This window comes from Mastigoproctus giganteus, chromosome 1 (assembly GCF_048544385.1).
Source record: "Mastigoproctus giganteus isolate SK-2022 chromosome 1, ASM4854438v1, whole genome shotgun sequence".
NCBI lineage: Eukaryota > Metazoa > Arthropoda > Arachnida > Uropygi > Thelyphonidae > Mastigoproctus > Mastigoproctus giganteus.
Genome location: NC_143575.1, coordinates 158,942,714 through 158,964,736, shown reverse-complemented (window position 1 = coordinate 158,964,736; position 22,023 = coordinate 158,942,714). Strand labels below are relative to the sequence as shown.

The 22,023-nt window shown below is 39.4% G+C and overlaps 1 protein-coding gene across 2 annotated transcripts in view; it reads left to right on the top strand.

The window, feature by feature from the left end:
• Window positions 1–22,023, top strand: part of LOC150091211 (hemocytin-like) — a 1,750,539-nt gene that overhangs the window by 363,760 nt on the left and 1,364,756 nt on the right. For both annotated transcript variants that reach the window (XM_090374755.1, XM_090374750.1), the window contains one exon: window positions 10,566–10,875. In XM_090374755.1, the coding sequence (XP_090230881.1) occupies window positions 10,566–10,875 (310 nt within the window). The remainder of the gene's footprint in view (window positions 1–10,565; window positions 10,876–22,023) is intronic.

Here is a 22,023-nt window from a genome sequence, read left to right as displayed (position 1 = left end):
AAAGTAACGAGAAGAGTGAAAGAGAAAACCAAATTTTTTAGATGCAGAGGAAGCAATATTTGTAATGTGCTTGTGCCAAGAGAGATTAGAAGTCAGGGTAATCCAAGAGATATGTCATTTTGCCTAGAAATCGGAGTGACACCAAAGATAACATAGGAGCAGAAGAATCCTTTTTGCGAAATATAAGACAAGGCTGATTTTTAGAAGGATTGAAATCAACTAAGCTGTCTTTTGCTCTACTGTAGAATTACCTGAAGATCGGCATTTAAGGAATTGGTAGCAGATTTTCGAGAAGTTGAAACTGATTGAGCAAGGCAGGGCAAGGTTTCTCAAAATGGAAAGTGGAGTGCAATGTGCTATCATCGGCAAAACTATAGATAGGATTTCCAGTCAATGGAAGAAGGGCATTAATATACAAGAGGAAAAGAGTGGGGGAAAGAACTGAACCTTGGGGGACACCGGCATTAGTGGAGAAGTTAGAAGACAGAGAGCCATCTACCATCACCCTCAGTGAGCGATCAGAGAGAGAGAGAGAGAGAGAGAGAGAGAGAACTGGATAACCAATTACTAAAAACAATTGGAAAACCATAAGATGGAAGCTTGTTTAGAAGACTTTTATGCCAAATACGATCGAAAGCCTTTGAGATGTCTAGAGCATTGGTAGCTATACATTATAGAAATAATGTATAGCTCTGAATGGTCTCTTGAGCTCATTAGTAGAATTTTAATTTTTATATATTTTGTCATCTCTCATGTTATGATTTAGATCATTACTGGACTATCAATTCAGCTGCTACACTTTTTTTTTTTTTTTTGCAGCAAAGAAACTAAGCATCATTGGGTTCTCTCTGTAAATTGAATTTATTTTGTAGTTTTTCTGCTTATTTTACTAGAATAAAAACTGAAGAAAATCTTTAATCTCCTTCCCAAGAATTTGCCAGTATGCTGGCAGCAAATTGGCTGACCCCTCAACTTTATGGTGAATACTGATTAATGCTGAAGTGACTTTTAACGTCATTACACTACTCTTGGAGGGGCAGAAATGAGCAGTTTGTACTTTGTTATCCAGGTACTCAATTCTTGCAAAACAATATTTTGTAAAGAAGGTAGGTGGAATAGGACAGGGTATGTCTTTTGCATCACACTGTTTAAATTTTTCAGCCATGTTCTGATTAAAATGAATCACATTTCTTAACCACTTCACCGGAGGTGTGGCTGCTCTCCTCCTCCTTGGCCTTTATAATAACTAGAACTTGGGATTAGTAACTACAGTAGCAGGTTTCTTCAGAGTAACTGTTTAGGAGATATTCTTTGTTCATTAAGTCTGCCTGTAGTTCCAATTCTTTTGCCTTTAATCACTGTGCTACTGTGAGAGTACTAATAGAGTGCTTGGCCTCCCACTAAAGGGGCACCAATAATCACTGAAACAACCATCTTGAGTAGGGGATATAGCACCACCCATTACAAGTAAGTAGTCTTATTAGGGAAGTGTTGCTTCTTTGTTCATTAAGTCTGCTTGTAGTTCCAATTCTTTTGCCTTTAATCACTGTGCTACTGTGAGAGTACTAATAGAGTGCTTGGCCTCCCACTAAAGGGGCACCAATAATCACTGAAACAACCATCTTGAGTAGGGGATATAGCACCACCCATTACAAGTAAGTAGTCTTATTAGGGAAGTGTTGCTTATTTATAACTTCTGGTTGGATAAAACTGACACTGGATAAAACTGATAAAAAGGTAACTGTCTGTACTATACAATATATGGAATTTTTAAAATACAATAAAATAAATTACAATAAACAATGTAGATAAAACACAGGATAATAAAACTGATAAAAGCACTTTGGTATTTTAGCGGTTTGTCTGTACCATACAAAAATTCCATATTGTATGGTACAGACAGTTACCTTTTTTATCAGTTTTATCCAGTGTAATTATATCATTCTATTTATTTAATTTTATTTGTATCATTATTATTTTAATACAACACAATGCTAATTTATTTAATAATGGTTGGCGTAGGATTGTACAGTTAGTGTGAACACTGTGTATAATTTAATTTGAGGTTGCTAAACCATAACTGCCAATTTTCTGACTATTCTTGCATTCTGTTCAAGTCATCCTGAAGGAGTGATGCTTGGTTCTGATCTGATCATTAACTACCCTCTCAATCTTTATGTCACCTGCAAATTTTGACATCAAGCCTTCTATCCTATCATTTATGTCATTTATGAAAATCAGAAATAACAGTGGTTCAAGAACTATTCCTTGGTGTATACCGCTTCTGACTTTACACCAATCTGAAGAATAAACATTAATCACAATCCTTTTCCTTTTGCCCTGCAGCCACGCAGCAATCCATCTTAGAATTTTTCCAGTAATTCCAACGTGTTCCAGCTTATATAGTGGTGTGCAAAACTTAAGGACCAACACTATTTCTAAAGGTTACAACCATAAAATCTTTACTTAAGGTATTGGCGCCTCCGTAGCCAGGTGGGAAGGAGCAGCAGTGCATAGCACACACTTCTTGATTAGACCGGGGTTCGAGCCCGTCACCACCAAATACGGAGGATGCGGAAAAGTTGGGGAATGACCACCGCGATCCCTGAGTAATATGGCCTTAGTTGCTAATGCTCCTAAAAACCAAATAACAAAACAAAACTTGAGGTACTGTTTACTGATGAGAGTCGATTCAGTCTCAGTAGCATTCTGGATGTCAGCTACTCTTGTGAGAGGTTGGCACATGGTATCACCCCACAAACATCACTGCCGACCGGGCTAGCCGGGTGGGTAAAGTGCCTGCCTGGCAACCCAAAGGTTGCGAGTTTGAATCCCGCCTCGGCCTTGGATCAAAGTACTGCAAAAACCTTGGGAGGTGCATTATGGCCACAGAAGCAGATGCGCCAACAACTACCAAAAAAAAAAAAAAAAAAACCCATCACTGAAAAGGGTCGATGTGGCGGTTGAGGTGTTCTCGTCTGGGGAGGCGTTATCTTGGATGGACGTACACAACTCCAGATGCTGGAAGGCAGTACTGTAACCAGTGCATGCTACTGTACTGAGGTAATCCTTCCCCATGTGCATCTGTTCCTAGGTGCCATTGCCCCCAAGTTCATGTGATAATGCCACACCCCATCACAGTGCAGCTGTTGATATGCTATTGGAAAGTCAGGACATTGTTTGTATCGATTGGCCTGCCCGTTCTGCTGATCTAAATCCCATTGAACACATATGGGACACTCTGTGGAGATGCATAGCGGCACATCCACACCCACCAGAAAATGTTCACCCATTGAAGATGGCACTGACAGAGGAATGGATGATGTTACTGCAAGAACTTATCATCATCATCATTGTTCTAAGTATGGACAGGAAGTGCAAAGCCTGCATCAACATTAGAGGTGGCCACATCTCCCACTGAGGACCAACTCTTCCCTTTGTTCCATCTTTGGCAGTGATACATCTGTATCATGGGAGCCAGTGCTATGTTGCCATTTTTGAATAAAGTCCCTCAGTACCGTTTTATTTCCTTTGTTGTGTCGGTGTTGTTTCCTTCATAATTTCTGTACCTCACGAGACTTTGGTATGCTTTTCCCATATCCAGGCCACTCCTATGAGAAGCTACAGGTGAAAACCTGACTGTTCCTTAAATTTTGCACACCAGTGTACAATAACCTCTTTTGAGGAACTGAGTCAAATGCCTTGCTAAGATCCAAATACACTATGTCGAACTTGTTCTCTGCATCCAGCTCATGAGTAACTATGTCAAAATAGGGAAATCATGTTTAACTAAGTTAGTTAAACATGATTTTCCATTAATAAAATATGGAATCCATACTGACGATCGTTGATCAGACGGAAGGTTTCTAGGTAGTTTAAGAGTGGGCGGTTAATTGATTTCTCCATTACTTTAGAAAGAGTAGAAGTAATTGCAATGGGATGATAATTGGATGGGAGGGATTTGTCACCCTTTTTAGGAACTGCCTAGATATGAGCAAATTTCCACTCAGAAGGAAAAACACCTTTGGAATAAGAAAGTGAAAAAAGGCGGCAAAGAATAGGAGTAAGTTCAGGAGCACAGGTTTTGAGAACAAGTGGAGAAATACCATCAGGACCTGGAGCTTTCTTAGCATCAAGATTCATCAAAATCCTTCTGATATCCTTTTGATGGAAGACCACAGGAGGCATTGAATGGAGCATGTTAGGAATGGTGGGAGGTGTTTTACCAAGATCATTAATATGTGAGTTGGAAGAAAAATGGGATGCTAGCGTGTCAGCTTTATCCTTGGCTGAAGTGACAAAAAAAAAACATCTCTGCTCCCACCTCTGTCAAAACATCTGGTTTTGACAGAGGTGGGAGCAGAGATGGGCAAAAGTTGTGGCCAATAGCTTTGGCAAAAGACCAGAATGCTCGTCTACCATTAGGACAAGAAACAAGCTTTCTACTTTTAGCTTGTTCAAACTCTAGTTTGGACTGATTAATAATTGCTTTACAATTGTTGCGAGCCTTAGTATAGTCAGAAAATGAAACTGAAGAATTGGAAACAAGCCAATTACGATATGCAACATTCTTCTCTTGAACAGCCTTAGCACATTTATATTGGAAAACCAAGGTTTAGATAAAGGATGAGATTTTAAAGAGGAGTGTGGAATAAAGGATCCCATTCTTGCAAGAATGATTTCACTGACACGATCTGAGCAAATGTTGACATCAGAAGTTTTGAAACGGTAATCCTACCAAGGAAAAGAAGAGAAGAATTCTCGCAGGTCATCCCATTTTGCATTCTTGTAATGCCAAACAATATGAGGTTGGGAATAGCCATGAGATAAAGGCTCCATTGGAGAAGAGACAATCACCAAGTTGTGATCTGAGGTGCCTAAAGGACCTCTCACTTTGACTGTGTACTTAGAATGGTTGTTTGTGAGAAAAAGGATCAAGCATGTTGGCTGTATGGTTAGGATTGTCAGGTATTCTTGTAGGTAAATGAACAGTCTGTGCAAGGTCGTTAGTAATTGCAGAAACCTGAGCATCTCGACCAGCTGGGTCGGTGTGACTAGAATACAGAAGCCAGCTGGAGTTGTGAGCATTAAAATCACCAAGGAAAATTACCTCACTGTTAGGAAAGTTGGACTAGAGAAAGTCAAGTTGCAAAGAGAGGAAGTCAAACAGCTCCAAGTGATTAGTGGAGTTGGGAGAATGGTAGAGACAACAGATGAATTTGACACAATAAGGTAGAGAGATTTTAAGCCAGAGAAGATTGAAAAGAGGAGATTCCAAATTAGCAAGTCTCTGACAGGGAATATTGGAATGGACATATGCACAAGTACCACCCTTGAGGTGAAAGAATCATATAAAGTGAATAATTTGGGCAACTGAGATGAGCAGTAGTTGAATCAACCGATAACTGAGATTCTGAAAAAGTACATGGGGTTTGGCAGACTGCAAGTGGAAATGGACCATGTTGAGATTAGAATTGAGACCACGTATATTTGTGAAATGAATTAGGAAGTGTTTGGGAGGTTTAGAGCTTTTCGCAGATAAGCTTACTCTATTGATTTGACAATTCATGGTGTTTCAATAGTAAGAAAAAATGGGTGGGACATGCTGTATGAAATTTTTGGATATGGCATACACATGGTAAGAATATACCCAGATCCTTGACGTAATGTGGCCTCGACAATGTCCCCCCCCCACACACACATACACACTACTCGGACTCCCTCCAGTCACTATCTGGCAGAGTAGAGGTAGGAAGATTATACACTAGCTGATCCAAAAAACTAATAGAAGTACTTCCTGACATTGACAGAAACACTGTTGTTCTTGGCCACAAATTTCTTAGCATGGATACTCCTTTCGGAATTGCGGAGGCAAAAGTTCAGAATTCCGGACAAAAGTTCAGAATGCCTAAATTCAAAATAAGGTCAGTGAAGAGTCCATGAAAAATGCACCACATAATGTTTTTAAATTCAACGTTATGTAATCAACTTGCAGCCACAAACTCTAAAGAAAATTGATAAGCCTAAGCATAAATGGACTGAAGAAATAAATCATTTATCGCCACTGCCAGATGGTAGCAAAGGAGGAGGACAGCTAGAAAAATAAAATCTAAAAATATTGAAACCTGACTTCCAGTTCGTATAAAGGAATTAACTTAGAGAAATAACAACCAATAGATGTAATTCTCCTTTTAAGGAAACGGTGCTGAAGTTGAAGAAATCATCTGCGGATCATGGACACACTTTACATCCAGTGAATTCTGCTTCATTAAATGTAGTAGGTAAAATCCTTTGTTCTGAATCCCAAGTAGTTAGAGCAAATGAAACAGAGTGCATCATTCGTAGAAAACTGGATCCAATGGTGCACTTGTAAATGCTGGGTACATGAAGAAAGTGTTGGTGCTGAATCGGATGATCTTTATTTCTACTGCCATTATTGTACTCTCAGTATCGTAATTTAATGGCCATCCTCTTGTATAATTTTATTTCTGTGCAGATGATCCTGCTGCACAACTTTAAACGTGGATTTCAGTTATCTCTGTGTAAAACCCGGGTCTATAATTTGCCCATCTCGCTCTGGGGACCAACCTTTAAATTAGAGAGACATTTGCACGACTCTAATCTGCAAGGACTTCACTTTGCTATCTCTTTGGTAGTAATACAGTGGCTAATCACCATGAATCACCATTAGTCCCGATGATAATATATGCACATCTGCTAGCCCACTTCATTAGTCTTTTTAAATTGCCATTTCATTCGTTTCATAATCATATGGTTTGTGGTATAGCACACTTTCAATTTCAGTTTAGTTGTGGCACGTGTTCGGACTGGTTTGGAAGAGAGGGGGGAGCTGCGGGGGCCAGTTCGGAAGGGCAGTGCCCGTGGAAGTGTCTATAGAAAGGGCGTGCGACGGAAGCAGGACGTCTATGAGACAAGAGTGGAGAGACTTAGAGATGAATAATTAACTTAACTGCCATCTTTTGAATGGAATATACAAGCATTAGAGAGATTTGGGGGGCACTGTCTCACATGATCGATTTGGCGCATTATGGCCTTAGATGCCAATGCGCCATAGAACAAGAAACAACAACAATCCCAGGTGTAAGGACAATGTTCCATGGCAGGACAGATTTGCAAATTGTGCAGAGTGGGTAGCTGTTTGGAAGAAAGGTCAAACTGGGAGCGGGGGAGAGGACTCCGTTTTTTGGATTCAGAGGAAGCGGTATTTGTGATGTGCTTGTATAAAAAAAAAAAAAAAAAAAAAATACTAATACTAAAGATCCAGAAGCCTTCTAGAGAGTTACCAATAGCTTCAATCCAGTGTACTAACTAGCAGCTGGCCTGTGAACACCGTTTTAGAGCTGTACCCTCAAAATGTAAGGAAGTTGGGATCTCGCCATGACATCAGTCATATCGCATGATGGAAGAGATGGGGAAGGTTTGACTGGAACTTGGCTCTGGACACTAAACATGGCTTCCACCACTTCAAGTCTCCAATAAGCAAAGTGGTGGTATTGCACCGGTTGATGAGAATCATCTATTACCTGGTATTTGACAGAGGTGTGCCATTCCTCCATGTGGTGTGGGCACCACACCTCGCCCCCTGCTTAAGTTGATTCACACCTGGATAGTCATCCACAGTTTGCTTGCACATGGGGTTATACCCAGGATTACTAACAGTCCCACCATTGTGAAGGTGTAAGCAGAGTATTTGGCTGTCACAGACCGACCAGTCTTCACCGAAATTGGGTCCACTTGACTTGAGTGTCATCCGAATATCAGTTCATCTGCATTTTAGACTCCCAAGTAACAAGTACAGCTTGTCTGGCATATCTGAGAGAATGTCTGCAACAACTTCAAGGACCAATATCATATGCAGTAGTGCTTCTCTAACTTCATCCGTGGTACTATTAAACTTGTAGCTGTTGTAGACTTCAGTACTTTTTCGTCATTCTCTGATTGTCTCATTCTATGTTTTTCTGCTCTGTTTGGCCACCTAACTCCACATTCATCCATTTCTCCATCCTCCTCCTCCTCCTGCAATATTTTCTTAATTGTATATATGTATGCATTCATGGCTTCTGTGATTTTTGCTAGTGGAGGGCTCTTGTAAGCTCATTATTAGGATATAAAAAAAAAATAATAATTCATTGCAACTGGCAGTAGATAAAGGGGAAAAAAAAAAATGTTGTTGATCACTGTTGAAACATAAAGAAGGATAAAGCATCACAAGAAATTTTAATTCAGTCTGCTACAAGCCTTTTTAATTTAGAAAAGAAGGAAAAAACTTATGGATCTGATGCATAGTGATTACAGAATTGTGTTGCATTCAAGAACAAAATATTGACATATTTATATATTACATGTGGCATACATTGTCACATTTTGATGTCTTTCTTTCAAAGATCAATTAATGAATTAAATTTGAACACAATTAGCAATAGAAATAATTACATTATACAAAGAGATTTATGATTATTGGTATTTTAAATGATCAGCACCCTAAATATGTTCATTATTATATGAAAGTTCCAGGTGGGGCTAAAGGGACTATATCTCTGCTGTGAAAAAAACATGGTTTTTTTTTTACTGTTGCATGACGATTCCCCCAGAACTCTGCTTTATTTCCGCCCCCCCCCTTTGAAAATAATGAGCCCACCACAGGTAGTTAGCATTAAAAATAGGCTCATTAAAATAAATTCTATATTTTCCATCCAGACCAAAAAATAAATATGTTGACTTTTTGTGAATTATCTTATTATAAAATGCACAGTTAAGTGGACCAGTTTATTACTACACCATCCTAATAGTGAACTACACCTCCTTTATCCCCCATATCATTGGGGCCTGGACTCCATGAGTTTCTAAAAGCTTTCAAATCATTGGGGCCTGGACTCCATGAGTTTCTAAAAGCTTTCAAATCATTGGGGCCTGGACTCCATGAGTTTCTAAAAGCATTCCACAGAGATAGTGATTGCAGACTCAGTCGCATCCTTTGGTTGCCTCATGCTGGATCGCAGTGAAATGAACTGCCATCCAGCATGCCACTTCTCCTCATCCTACAGATGCTGTAGGATTGACCAGAAGGTCAGTGAAGTTAGGTAAAGTTGCTCATCCTCATGCTTTTGGAACCATTCCTCAACAAACCATGCCCTGTGACATGGTGCATTATTATGCTAGAAATAATCACTACTGGATGAATAAACTGTGAGCATGCATGAAATGGAGCACCTGGCCAGTAACAATGTTTGGTGTTCAGTGTGAAACTACCATACTGCCAGGTCTACCATTGTGCAGAACGTAGAAATGTAGTTTTATCTCTAGGTAGGCTAGGCTTTCAGAAATGGATCCTTGTAAACTATCTTATAGTATTAGGTACCATTTCCACATTAAGCCAAGAATTTCAGTAAACTTATTGCTCTATTACCCGAACATGCTGATGTAGAAAACAATCATCCAATAAATCCACAAAAGCCTTGCTAGTGTGTGAGTGACCAGCCCCCAAATTCCAGTCAATATCTGGGAAATTAAAATCTCCCATTATAAGACTCTCTGATTTACTGGCCCACTCTATTTCCCTGTACAGTTTCTTATTATACTCATCAGAGTCATTAGGCCTTTCTTAACCAGTGTTGGATTTAGATGGTGCAGAACCTGGTACAAATAAATATTAAAATCTAAAAAACTTTACTCCTTTAGTAATTGCACTGGCCTGGGGCTCCTGCAACCTTGGGATCCAGAGCAACTTCTGTTGCTACTGCACCTCAGTAAATCCTGCCTTGCTGTTAACATAGAAATCAGTCTTGTGTATTTGATGCAGTTATTGCAGAAAATCTTAGTAAACCCTTCAGCCTGATAACAAGTACTGTTATGCTGCTCTACTAAGGACAACACAATTGCCACAAAACTGCTCCCCACAGTATTACACATCCACTACCCCCTGGATTAAGGATTACCACTGGACTCCATGACCTTAATTTTATGGCCATTAAAATACATGTGCCAGTACCTTGGCTTAATTAAATCTGGTATTGCTTGGTTTGATTGGTCCATTGATTCATGCAGTTGTGGACACATGCCCTGATTCTACTGACAGCATGGAGTAAATGGAACTAGGATTTGCAAGACCAGTTGATATTCCATTCTTCAAATGTCCAGTGTTAGTGTTCTTGTGTTCTCTGTAGTTATAACTGCTTGTTTTTAGCTAACAAGAAAATCGAATATGGTGAGTTTGTGCTATTGATCTTATATCCCATTTGTGACAAGGTTTGACACTTTGTGTGTTTCACTGTATCTATGTAGTCTACTTTGTGCTCGTTTGACCCATTTTTTAGTCTGCACAATTATTTTTACCAGTAGGTTGTCTGCTTGTATTAAAAAGCTGCTTCTGGCTATGGCACTGTATCTAAAAGAGTGGTCAATTCCTTGGATGATGGAGTATAACTAATAAACTGGCCACTTATCGTATATATATATATATATATATATCACAGTGTAAAAAATAAGAAATAAACTATTACACCTGATCTTTCTTAACTGTCAACAAACGTTTTGATTTTTTAAAGGTTGAATTGAATGAAGGCATTTCAATAATGTGGGATGGAAAAAGCCGAATCTACATTGATGCATCACCATCTCTAATAGGCAAAACCAAGGGTTTGTGTGGAACATTCAATCACAACGAAAAAGATGATTTTCTTACTCTGGATGGAGATGTGGAAGCTGATATCACTAAGTTTACTGAAAGGTGGAAGACTGCAGGTCCATGTAAAGAAGTAAAAAAAGTAGAAGTTACAATTCCTTGTGAAATGTATCCTCAAAAAGAATGGGAAGCTCATCAGTTATGTGCTCTTTTAAAAGGCAGTCTATTCAAAAGTAAAAAATGCTATGTATTTAATATTTTATGCTTTAGAAATTATTTTTATTACACTTGTATGTTTAATGATTTCATTTGATAGTATAGCAGCCTTTTTCTTGTTATTACTGATATAGAGAGGTGCCTCCGTAGCCATGTGGGCAGGAGCAGCAGTGCGTAGCACACATTTCTTGATTAGACTGGGGTTTGAGCCTGTGACCACCAAATATGGAGGATGCCGAAAGGTCAGGGAATGACCACCCCATATTCCCGGAGCAATATGGCCTTAGTTGCTAGTGCTCCTAAAAACCAAATAACAACAAACAACAACTGATATAGAGATGATAAATACTATTTTAAAATTACTACATTTATTTTTCAAATGCAACACAGAACTTGTTTTAATTTTAATCTACATTTATTTTACTACTGTGTTTTGATATTTTATTGAATTGAAAACTTATATAGGAGAAGTTACCAGAAAGAACAGAATGATGATGAACCAGTGGCATGCATAGGAAAATATACTGGCATGTGGCTATTTTGTTCTAAAATGAAAGGTATTTTTCATTTCATGTTTATTTCATGGTAGATTTGATGGCCATCTGCTAATCACCTGCTCAGTTGATAGATGCCATAAAGCATCAAAAACTATCATAGCCTTCCTGAAATTCAAACACATGCCTTTGCTTTTAATTACTGCAACTGCCATTTCTCTTGCTCATCTAATTTAGCACTGTTCTTAGAACTTTGATCAGTCTCTGACAAGGAATTCCTGTTAAACCCTATGATATTATTTGGTTCACAGGTTTGGATCATATCTAAATTATTCTTTTTGATAGCCATTTCCCTGATATTTTGATATAAATAGCAATCATCATCATGAAGGATAAAAATTTTATCCTCCATGATGATGTTCCCTCTTACTTGCTCCAGACAATAAGAGGCAATTTGAAATTACATACATAAAGGGATTCACATTTTTTGCCCATTACATCTCAGTGTAGAGGGTCACATCCTTCACAATCTCTTGGTTTGGAAATATTCCCACTTTTATTTCCTCCTCTCGTCTCCTCCTGCTACCTCACATCATACAAATGCTATTCTGGCATGCTGAGTTCCAAAACTGAGAGGATTTTTGGTGCACTCAGACAAAATAAACTCCCTCCCCACTCACGTTTTATCCTATCCTGCTTATCACTCCTAGATGCATTATACATGACATTATTTTAGACAGTTCAGACTAAATGTTCTTATATTTTTTCCTTTCCTGACATATTCTTTATAGTTATTTAATTATGTTTCCCTAGCACCAGCTTTCAAGCACATCTTTTCAACACCAGAAGGCTTTTGTCTTTTGTTCATACGAAAACTCACAAATGTGGGAAAATATTTCTTTTGACTGTGTTATTTCCATGTATCTGTGTCCCCTTCCAGTTTGTTATTTGTTATTTGGTTTTTAGGAGCATTAGCAACTAAGGCCATATTGCTCCGGGGATATGCGGTGGTCATTCCATGACCTATCCGCATCCTCCGTATTTGGTGGGCACGGGCTCGAACCCCGGTCTAATCAAGAAGCATGTGCTACGCACTGCTGCCCCTGCCCACCTGGCTACGGAGGTGCCCCCCCTTCCAGTGATCAATTCCCTTTGGCCATTAAAACATCCTGAGTGATATTGACAGAGACCCATGCACCACATTTCATTATATATAGTCTCTCCTATCGTGGTTGGCCACACAAATGCATCCATAAATATCATGGAATTTTTCAGAATCATCTTTCAGTGGCAAATGAAGCTAGGAAGCAAGCTTATGCAATGTAAGCCAAAATGTGGGGGGGGGAACATCCCTACCTCACCTGTTCATTCTCTCTAATAATTTGAATAATGCTTCCTTAAATTTATTCACTTTATCAGTTTTCACAACAACAGATAAAAGAGTGTTGCAACAATCAATTACTCTCTGGCTTAAACAATTTTTCAAACATCTGTCCTGCAGGCATCCTTTTTCAATTAATTTTATGTGTCGTTGTGTTTTTCTCTGCAAAAAAGTACGGAAGCCATCAGCATTTGGTTTACTCAATCCATTTAAAGCCTTGAATACTACAAATTACGTATTTTAAGATAAGTATACCCATTTGTAACTTTGACAAATCTGGTAGCCCTACCTACACCCATTTCAAGAGATCTACACCTTCTTAAATTGAGGCTTACAGACCAGTACTCAAGGTGAGACTTAACCATTGCTTTACACAATGGGATAATCACCTCCTTGTCCCTGCTGGTAAAATTCTTGTATATATATCATTGATGGAACCCCATGAGCTGTTCTAGCAAACTGTCTGCACTTCTCAGAGAAATTTATGTTGGACTGTTTGTTTACCTCAAGGGCTCTTTTTTCTATCACTTTGAGTGTGGTACAACCCAATTGGTATGTTACTCTGGGCAACAGTATAACATACTGTTGCCATACAACATACAGTAGCATGCATTTATCAAAGTTAAACATAAATTGCTACTTCTCAGCCCATCTGCCTAATTTTTCTAGGTTATGTTAAAATATTATGCAGATGGACTGAGAAGTAGCAATTTATGTCTAACTTTGATAAATGCAAGCTATTGCCCAGAATAACATACCAATTGGGTTGTACCACACTCAAGTTGATAAAAAAAAAAGTGTAGAAAAGAAACAGAGAAGAAAAGAAAAAAGATAGAGAATCAAAAAACAAAGGGATAGAGACACTTTCAGCCCTGACTATTTCACAAGTAGAACATTGCTAATCCCAGTTCACTAGCATGGGATCTCTACATGGGATAAACACTCGCTTCAGGAATTCTAACTCTTCTAACTGGGATTAAGTCCTAGCTCTTGGGAACTATGTTTGGACAACTTACAAGCTCACTCTGATCTCTGCTCAACCTTAGCGGGATCAAATGACTGTTTTTCTCCTGTAATTAACCTTCTCATTTCCTTCTTCTTTAGGAGTGCCTCTTTCTTCCTCCCCATATTACTGTCACCTTCCGCGGAGTCCTTATAAACCCTGGGATATGCAGCATAGAATCACTTTCCACTCAACTTGTGGCTGCAATTAATCTATTAGTTTCTGTTTGAATTCAAGCTAACAGTTTTCTGATCCAACCAACTCTTCCTTGATAGCATCAGCAAATATTCTCCAACTCCTTCAATTCAAGAGTATCCCATCTCCTTAAAAACACAGTCATTAGCATTAGTATTAGCATTAGCAAGGGCACATGATGCAAGAAAGCAAGCTTATATAGCATTAGCCAAAAAAAAAAAAAAAAAAACCCCTTATTTCATCTATCACCTCGCTCCAAATGTTTGTCAAGTTCTAACTTGAATCTATTTAAGCTATCAACTTCTACAATGACAGATGGAAGTTTGTTCCAGCAATCAACCATCCGCTGGCTAAAGGCAAACTTCCACACATCTATCCCACAACCGTCTTTCCTCAGTTTGAATTTATGCCCTCTCAGGTGATTATTCTGAGCAAGAAGGAAAATCCCATCAGCATTGATCATGCTCAAACCATTCAAGGCTTTATACACCTCAGTCCGATAACCTCGCAGGTGCCTAGTCTCCAGACACTGTAATTTGCAAAACTTAAGGCTTTCTTCGTAAGAGCAACCCTTTGTTCTGTTCACTAATCTTGTAGCCCTTCTCTGTACTCGTTCGAACAGCTCTACATCCTACTTAAAATGAGGCCTCCCGACCTGTATACAGTACTCTAGGTGTGGCCTGACCATTGTCTTATACAGGGGGATAATCACCTCTTTATCCCTACTAGAAACATTCCTGTATATCATTGACAAGATAACATGAGCTACTCTTCCAGACCATCTGCACTGCTCAGAAAACTTCATATCTGCCTGCACAATTACCCCCAGGTCCTTTTCATTCTCTACCACTGTCAGTGTAGTACCACAGAGTTGATACGTTACTCTGGGATTACTGCTTCCCATACAGCACTTTACATTTGTAAATGTTAAACTTTATTTGTCGCCTCTTACCCCATCTGCTCAACTTTTCTAGATCCTGTTGCAGCAGTGTACTGTCATTAGTGCCATTAACAACCCTGTGAACCTTCGTATAATTTGCAAACTTGGACATTACGCCAGATATACCATCAACAATGTCATTTATAAATAACAGAAAACAACATTGGACCCAACACTGAACCCCGAGGGACCCCACTAATAACATTAGTCCACGAAGAGCAGTGTCCATTGATTACCACTCTCTGTCTTCTCCCACTCAATCATCCCTTTATCCATAGCAGCAATTCGCCTCCAATGCCACACTGCTCCAATTTGTACAGCAGCCTTCCATGTGCAACAGTATTAAAGGCCTTTCTAAGATCCAAATATATGATATCAAAGTTATTCTTGTTATGGAAGTTTGTTCCAGAAATTAACCACCTGCTGTCTAAAGACAAATTTCAGCACATCTATTTTACAACTGTCTTTCCTCAATTCAAATTTATGCCCCTTCAGGCAGTGGTGAAATCAGGCTGGAATGCACCGGAACAGTGTTCCGGTACTTTTTTCTAAATGTCATAATAGAAAATCATTAAATTTATGCATCTAATATTATGAAACAATGGCATAATCAAAGGGGAGGGAGAAATATCTATTTTACCCATTGCTACTAAAAATATGTATTAATAGTAATCTTTAAAATTTATAGATTTATTTAAAAACAAAAATATAAATTTCGCAATGAAACTTGAACATTTCTTACTAAAGTACAATGTGTTAGATAAAGAGATCTAACGAATGAGATATACTGTGATGCGTGCAAACACGGCATTTTGATTCACCATGAGCCGAATGCTAGAACTGGTTATTCTAAGAACTGTGAGTCTGAAGTCTGATTCAGTTACTGTATCAATGTGGCGTTATCATATAGTCTTCTAGAGAACGAGCGTTCTGGTACTATTTTGTTACGACGAGTTTCCGATGCTATTTTTTTTTTTAGCAATACACCTCTATCCTCAGGTTCGTAATCTGAGCAAGTGGAAGAAATCCCCATAAGAATTGCGCATACTCAACCCATTTAAGGCCTTATACACCTCAATCAGATCACCTTGCAGGAGCCTAGTTTCCATCTGCTGCAATTTGCAGAACTTAATCCTTTCTTGGTAAGAGGACCCCTTCGTTCTCCTCACCAATCTTGTTGCCCTTCTTTGTATACACTCAATCAACTCTACATCCTTCCTAAAATATGGCCTCCAAACCTGTATGCAGTACTCAAGGTGGGGCCTGACCATTGCCTTATACAAAGGGATAATCACCTCTTTTTCCCTACTGGAAAAATTCCTGTATATCATTGACAATATCCCCTGACCTGCTCTGACAACCTGTCTGTATTGCTCAGAAAACTTCATTTCTGACTGCCCCATTACTCCCATGTCTTTTCATTTTCTAAATAAATAACTGGGGTTACTTATGCTCATATGCAGTACTTTGCATTTGTCAATGTTAAACTTCAGTTGCCACTTTTCATCCCATCTGCCTAATTTTTCTAGATCCTGTTGCAGTAGCATACTGTCTTTATTTTTACCTTTTTACTGTCTTTATTGTCATTAACAACACTGCCAACCTTTGTACTATCTGCAAACTTGGACATTAAGTTTGATGTACCTTCATCAATATTATTATTAGCCACATGGTGCAGAAAGCCTGAGGCTTATGCTGGACCAGCCAAAAAAAAAAAAAAAAAAATTGAGTTACCCTGAGAGAGAGAGAGAGAGAGAGAGAGAGAGAGAGAGAGAGAGAGAGAGATGCAGAAGGGAATCACGAAAAAAGTGAAGGCTGATGATATTTGGCCCAGGACCCTGGGTGTGCCAAGCCCATACTCACCAGATGCGAGCTCCTGGTGTTAAAATATCATTGATAAATACACAAAACAGCAATGGGCCCAGCATCAAACCCTGGGGAACTCTGCTAATAACATTAGTTCACGAAGAGCAACGTCCATTGATTACCTATCTCTGTTGTCTCCCACTCAACCATCCATTTATTCATTGTGGCAACTTGCCCTTAATGCCATACTGCTGAAATTTATACAGCAGTCTTCCATGTGCAAGAGTATCGAGAACGAAAACGAGGGTAGCCTGTGCGGACGTACATTTTTGCCGCTCCTGGAACAGAGAAGTTTTTTCTGATTTATTTTCTGTTTTATTAGCTTAAATTGGCATATTAACTTATTTTATAGAGTAGTTTTATATTCTTATTTACGATACTTAGATTAAAGTAACTTAGATAGAGAATTTGTAGGTATTACTTAGTATCGGAAAGGGTATCATATCGACGTGTTTACCGTTCGTAAATAGCCGCCATTGTTACGCGATACAAAATATCTCGAAATAGATAGCATAAGCTTAATATAATATGGTATAGTACATAATATTGTCAATTAATCAGATAACTAATCTTGTTGAACTTCATTGTCAATTAAATTGTAGTTTTAACTATACATATAACGACTTGGGTTACGTAACATAAATAATTAGTAAAAAATAAATAATTAATACTTAACTTGGTACGGAAGTTATATAAAGGGATTTCGTAGATAACACTCAACACCGAAACATAAATATAGCGTTATAACTGTGTTGAGATATAAGTTTAGGGTTTTAATTTTGTACTGAAATTGAAATTTTATTAAAATTAAATCAAAATCATGATTCTGACCAAAGCAGCAAAGCAAAAGGCTCAAGCTAATGGGAGTGCTGTGGCTCAGGGGAGAACTGAGGGGGGCAGTTGCCCTCTGAATCACAGCCTATTAAAATGCACTACTTGCTTGATGTTTGTGGACAGTCAGGTATGGGACATGATACTGCCATGGGGGATGTCTTTGTGTGTGCGCGATGCAAGGAGTGTAAGGAAATCAGGCGACAACTCAGCATTATTATGGGCCTATATGAGAGCTTGAAGGACAGGGTGGATGCCCTCGAAGCATTAAAAGTGAGGGGCCCATCAAGCTCTCAGCTGCCCACACCAATGCCAGAGCTTGCACTTGGTCATCATGCAACACAGCGGCAGCCCCCAAGGCAGAATGCGCTGGTCCCAAAGGAACTAGTAGTTGTTGTAGGACTCTATTGTCAGGGAAACGGGAAACATGCTTTGTAAAAAGGATAGGTGGAACAGGACCAGGGTATGTCTGCCAGGGGCAAAAGTTGATGATGTTGTAGAGCGGATATCATCTTTTAAGGGCACAAAAGACGATATCCGCTCTACAACATCATCAACCATTGATGATGTTGTAGAGCGGATATCGTAGAGCAGATTCTTAATCTTACCTGCAGATTAAGAATCTTCAGGTAAATGAACCACTAGGTGGCAGTGATCACAGTGTGCTGAAGTGGGATTTACTCAAAGAAGTACAAAGAAGAACTCATTCCTAATGCATGAAGAATCACTGCTGATAATCAAATCAAGAGTATTCCTCCCTCTAGTTGCCTCCCGAACATGCTGATGTAGAAAACAATCATCCAACAAATCCACAAAAGCCCTGCTAGTGTGTGAGTAACCAGCCCCCAAATTAAAGTCAATATCTGGGAAATTAAAATCTCCCATTATAAGACTCTCTGATTTACTGCCCCACTCTATTTCCCTGTACAGTTCCTTATTATACTCATCAGAGTCATTAGGCATATAGCACACTCCTACTCTCAAATTTGATCTCCCAATGCTTATGTCACACCAAACTGACTCGACACTGCACTGTCCAGCGATGTCGACTGGCTTCACTTCCTTGGTTTTTATGTGTTTCTTAACTAATAGCATAACCCCTCCCCCCTTCCTATCCTGTCTATCCTTTTTGTAGACGTTGTACTCCCCAAATTGTAGTTCTGCATCCCTTATATCTGTGTGACACCACGTCTCTGATATCCCAACAATATCTGCCTTTGATGTTTTGAGCAATACCTCAAATTCATCAAATTTATTTACTAAACTCCTAGCATTGGTGTACACGCAAGTATACCTACACCTGTTTCTATTCTTAGTTACCCTAACACAACCCATGTGTTTACTTGTACCGCAATGGCTCCCAGCAGTCTGAAATACCATGCATCTTGTTTTTCAGGCTTCTGCTCATTCTAATAGAAGCAGTGCAAGAATCTCTTTCACCTCTGCCAGTGGCTACTGTCAATCTATTGGTCTTTGTCTCCCCCCAAGATAGCAGTTTTCCGACCCACCTAACACTGCCTCGATAGTAAAGTACTACACATGGGAAACAGCAACCCCAGAGCAACGTATCAACTCTGTGGTACTACACTGACAGTGGTAGAGAATGAAAGGGACTTGGGGGTGGTTGTGCAGGCAGATATGAAGTTCTCTGATCAGTGTAGATGGGCTGCAAGAGTAGCTCATGGAGTATTGTCAATGATATACAGAAATTTTTCTAGCAGGGATAAGGAGGTGATTATTCCATTGTATAAGGCAATGGTCAGGCCACACCTAGAGTACTGTATACAGGTCTGGAGGCCTCATTTCAAGAAGGATGTAGAGCTGTTGGCACGAGTACAGAGAAGGGCAACAAGATTAGTGAATGGAACAAAGGGGTGCTCTTACGAAGAAAGGCTTAAGTTTTGCAAATTACAGAGTCTGGAGACTAGGCACCAGCGAGGTGATCTGATAGAGGTGTATAAAGCCTTGAATGGTTTATACATGCTCAATGCTGATGGGATTCTTCCTCTAGCTCAGAAAAAGCACCTGAGAGGGCATAAATTCAAATTGAGGAAAGACAGATGTAGGATAGACGTGCGGAAATTTGCCTTTAGCCAGCGGGTGGTTGGTTGGTGGAACAGACTTCCATCCCTTGTAGTGGAGGTTGATAGCCTAAATAAGTTTAAGGCTCAGCTGGATAGGTATTTTGAACGAACAGAGGGGGTGAAGTGGAAGTGGGTTTTTTTTTTTTTTTTTTTTTTTGGCTGATGCTGCATAAGCTTGCTTTCTTGCATCAAATGCCTCTACTAATGCTAATGCTAAAAGTAACTACCATTAGGGGTAAAGGGAAGGGTTATTGCTTTCATAAAGGCGACTACGATGGACTGAGACAGTATTTAAATTCTATACAGTGGGACCAACTGATGATGTTACCAATAGCAAATTCAAAATGGGAAGCATTCAAAGCACTTATATTAGAAGCTACTAGGCTTTACATACCAACTAAGAAATATTGTTCAAGGTTTAGGCCTAAGTGGATGTCAGATGAACTAATGAGACATGGCAGAGAAGAAAAATGCATGGGATACATACAAATTAACACGTGACACAGAAGCCTATGATAGATACAAGTTGATCTGTAACCAAGTTACAAAGCTGGTTAGGCAGGCGAAGGCAGATTATGAGAAATCTTTGGCAAGGGATTCAAAGAAAAACAGCAAAGAGTTCTTTTTTTTATTAAACTCTAGAAGGAAGGGGATGAATCAGATTGGTCCACTTGATATCGATGGGTCAACTGTTGATGATCCTGCTCAGGTGGCTAACAAACTAAATGAATATTTTGCATCTACATTCACACACGAGGAGTTATTCAGCAAGGGGGAATGCCAGAGGTGTATTCAACTCTGGCAGTAAGCTAGAGAATCTTGTAATAACTGAGAGTAAAGTGGAGGAGAAATTGTTGAAGATAAATACAAGAAAGGCACCTGGGGTGGATGGGATCTATCCAGTTATATTAAAGGAGGCAGCAAAACGAAGTAAGCAAACCCTTAGCCATAATTATGAGAGCTTCCTTGGACTCAGGGGAAGTACCCATGGACTGGTGATGTGTAAATGTGACCCCAATTCACAAAAGAGGATCAAAGGGCGACACAAGTAATTATAGACTTGTTAGTTTAACTTCTGTTCCTGGAAAATTAATGGAGGCAGTGGTTAAAGAAGCACTGCAGGATCATCTAGACAAGACTTCAGTCATAGCTCATACGCAGCATGGTTTTGTTAAGGGGAAGTCTTGCCTGACCAATTTGATTGGATACTATGATGCAGTCACAAAAGAACTGGATGCAGGGAATAACTTTGATATTATATACTTGGATCTTAGAAAGGCTTTTGATACTGTTGCACATGGAAGACTGTTGCACAAATTGGAGCAGTGTATCACTGGAGGCAAATTGCTGCTATGGATAAAGGGGTGGTTGAGGAGGAGAAGACAGAGAGTGGTAATCAATGGACACTGCTCATCGTGGACTAATGTTATTAGTGGAGTCCCTCAGGGTTCAGTATTGGGTCCATTATTGTTTTCTGTATTTATAAATGATATTGATGATGGTATATCAAGCTTAATGTCCAAGTTTGCAGACGATACGAAGGTTTGCAGGGTTGTCAAGGACACTACTGACATTATGCTGCTGCAACAGGATCTGGAAAGGTTGAGCAGATGGGGTGAGAGGTGGCAAATGAAGTTTAACATTGACAAATGTAAAGTACTACATATGGGAAACAGCAACCCCAGAGCAATGCATCAACTCTGTGGTCTACACTGACAGTGGTAGAGAATGAAAGGGACCTGGCGGTGATTGTGCAGGCAGATATGAAGTTTTCTGAGCAGTGCAGATGGGCTGCAAGAGTAGCTCATGGTGTATTGTCGATGATATATAGGAATTTTTCTAGCAGGGATAAGGAGGTGATTATTCCCTTGTATAAGGCAATGGTCAGACCACACCTAGAGTATTGTATACAGGTCTGGTGGCCTCATTTCAAGAAGGATGTAGAGATGCTGGAATGAGTATAGAGAAGGGCAACAAGTTGAGTGAATGGAACAAAGGGGTGCTCTTACGAAGAAAGGCTTAAGTTTTGCAAATTACAGTGTCTGGAGACTAGGCACCAGCGAGGTGATCTGATAGAGGTGTATAAAGCCTTGAATGGTTTGAGCATGCTCAATGCTGATGGGATTCTTCCTCTTTCTCAGAATAATCACCTGAGAGGGCATAAATTCAAATTGAGAAAAGACAGATGTAGGATAGATGTGAGGAAATTTGCCTTTAGCCAGCGGGTGGTTGGCTGATGGAACAGACTTCCATCTCTTGTCATGGAAGTTGATAGCCTAAATAAGTTTAAGGCTCAGCTGGACAGGTATTTCGAACAAACAGAGGGGTGAAGTGGAAGTGGTTATTTTTTATTTATTTATTTATTTTTATT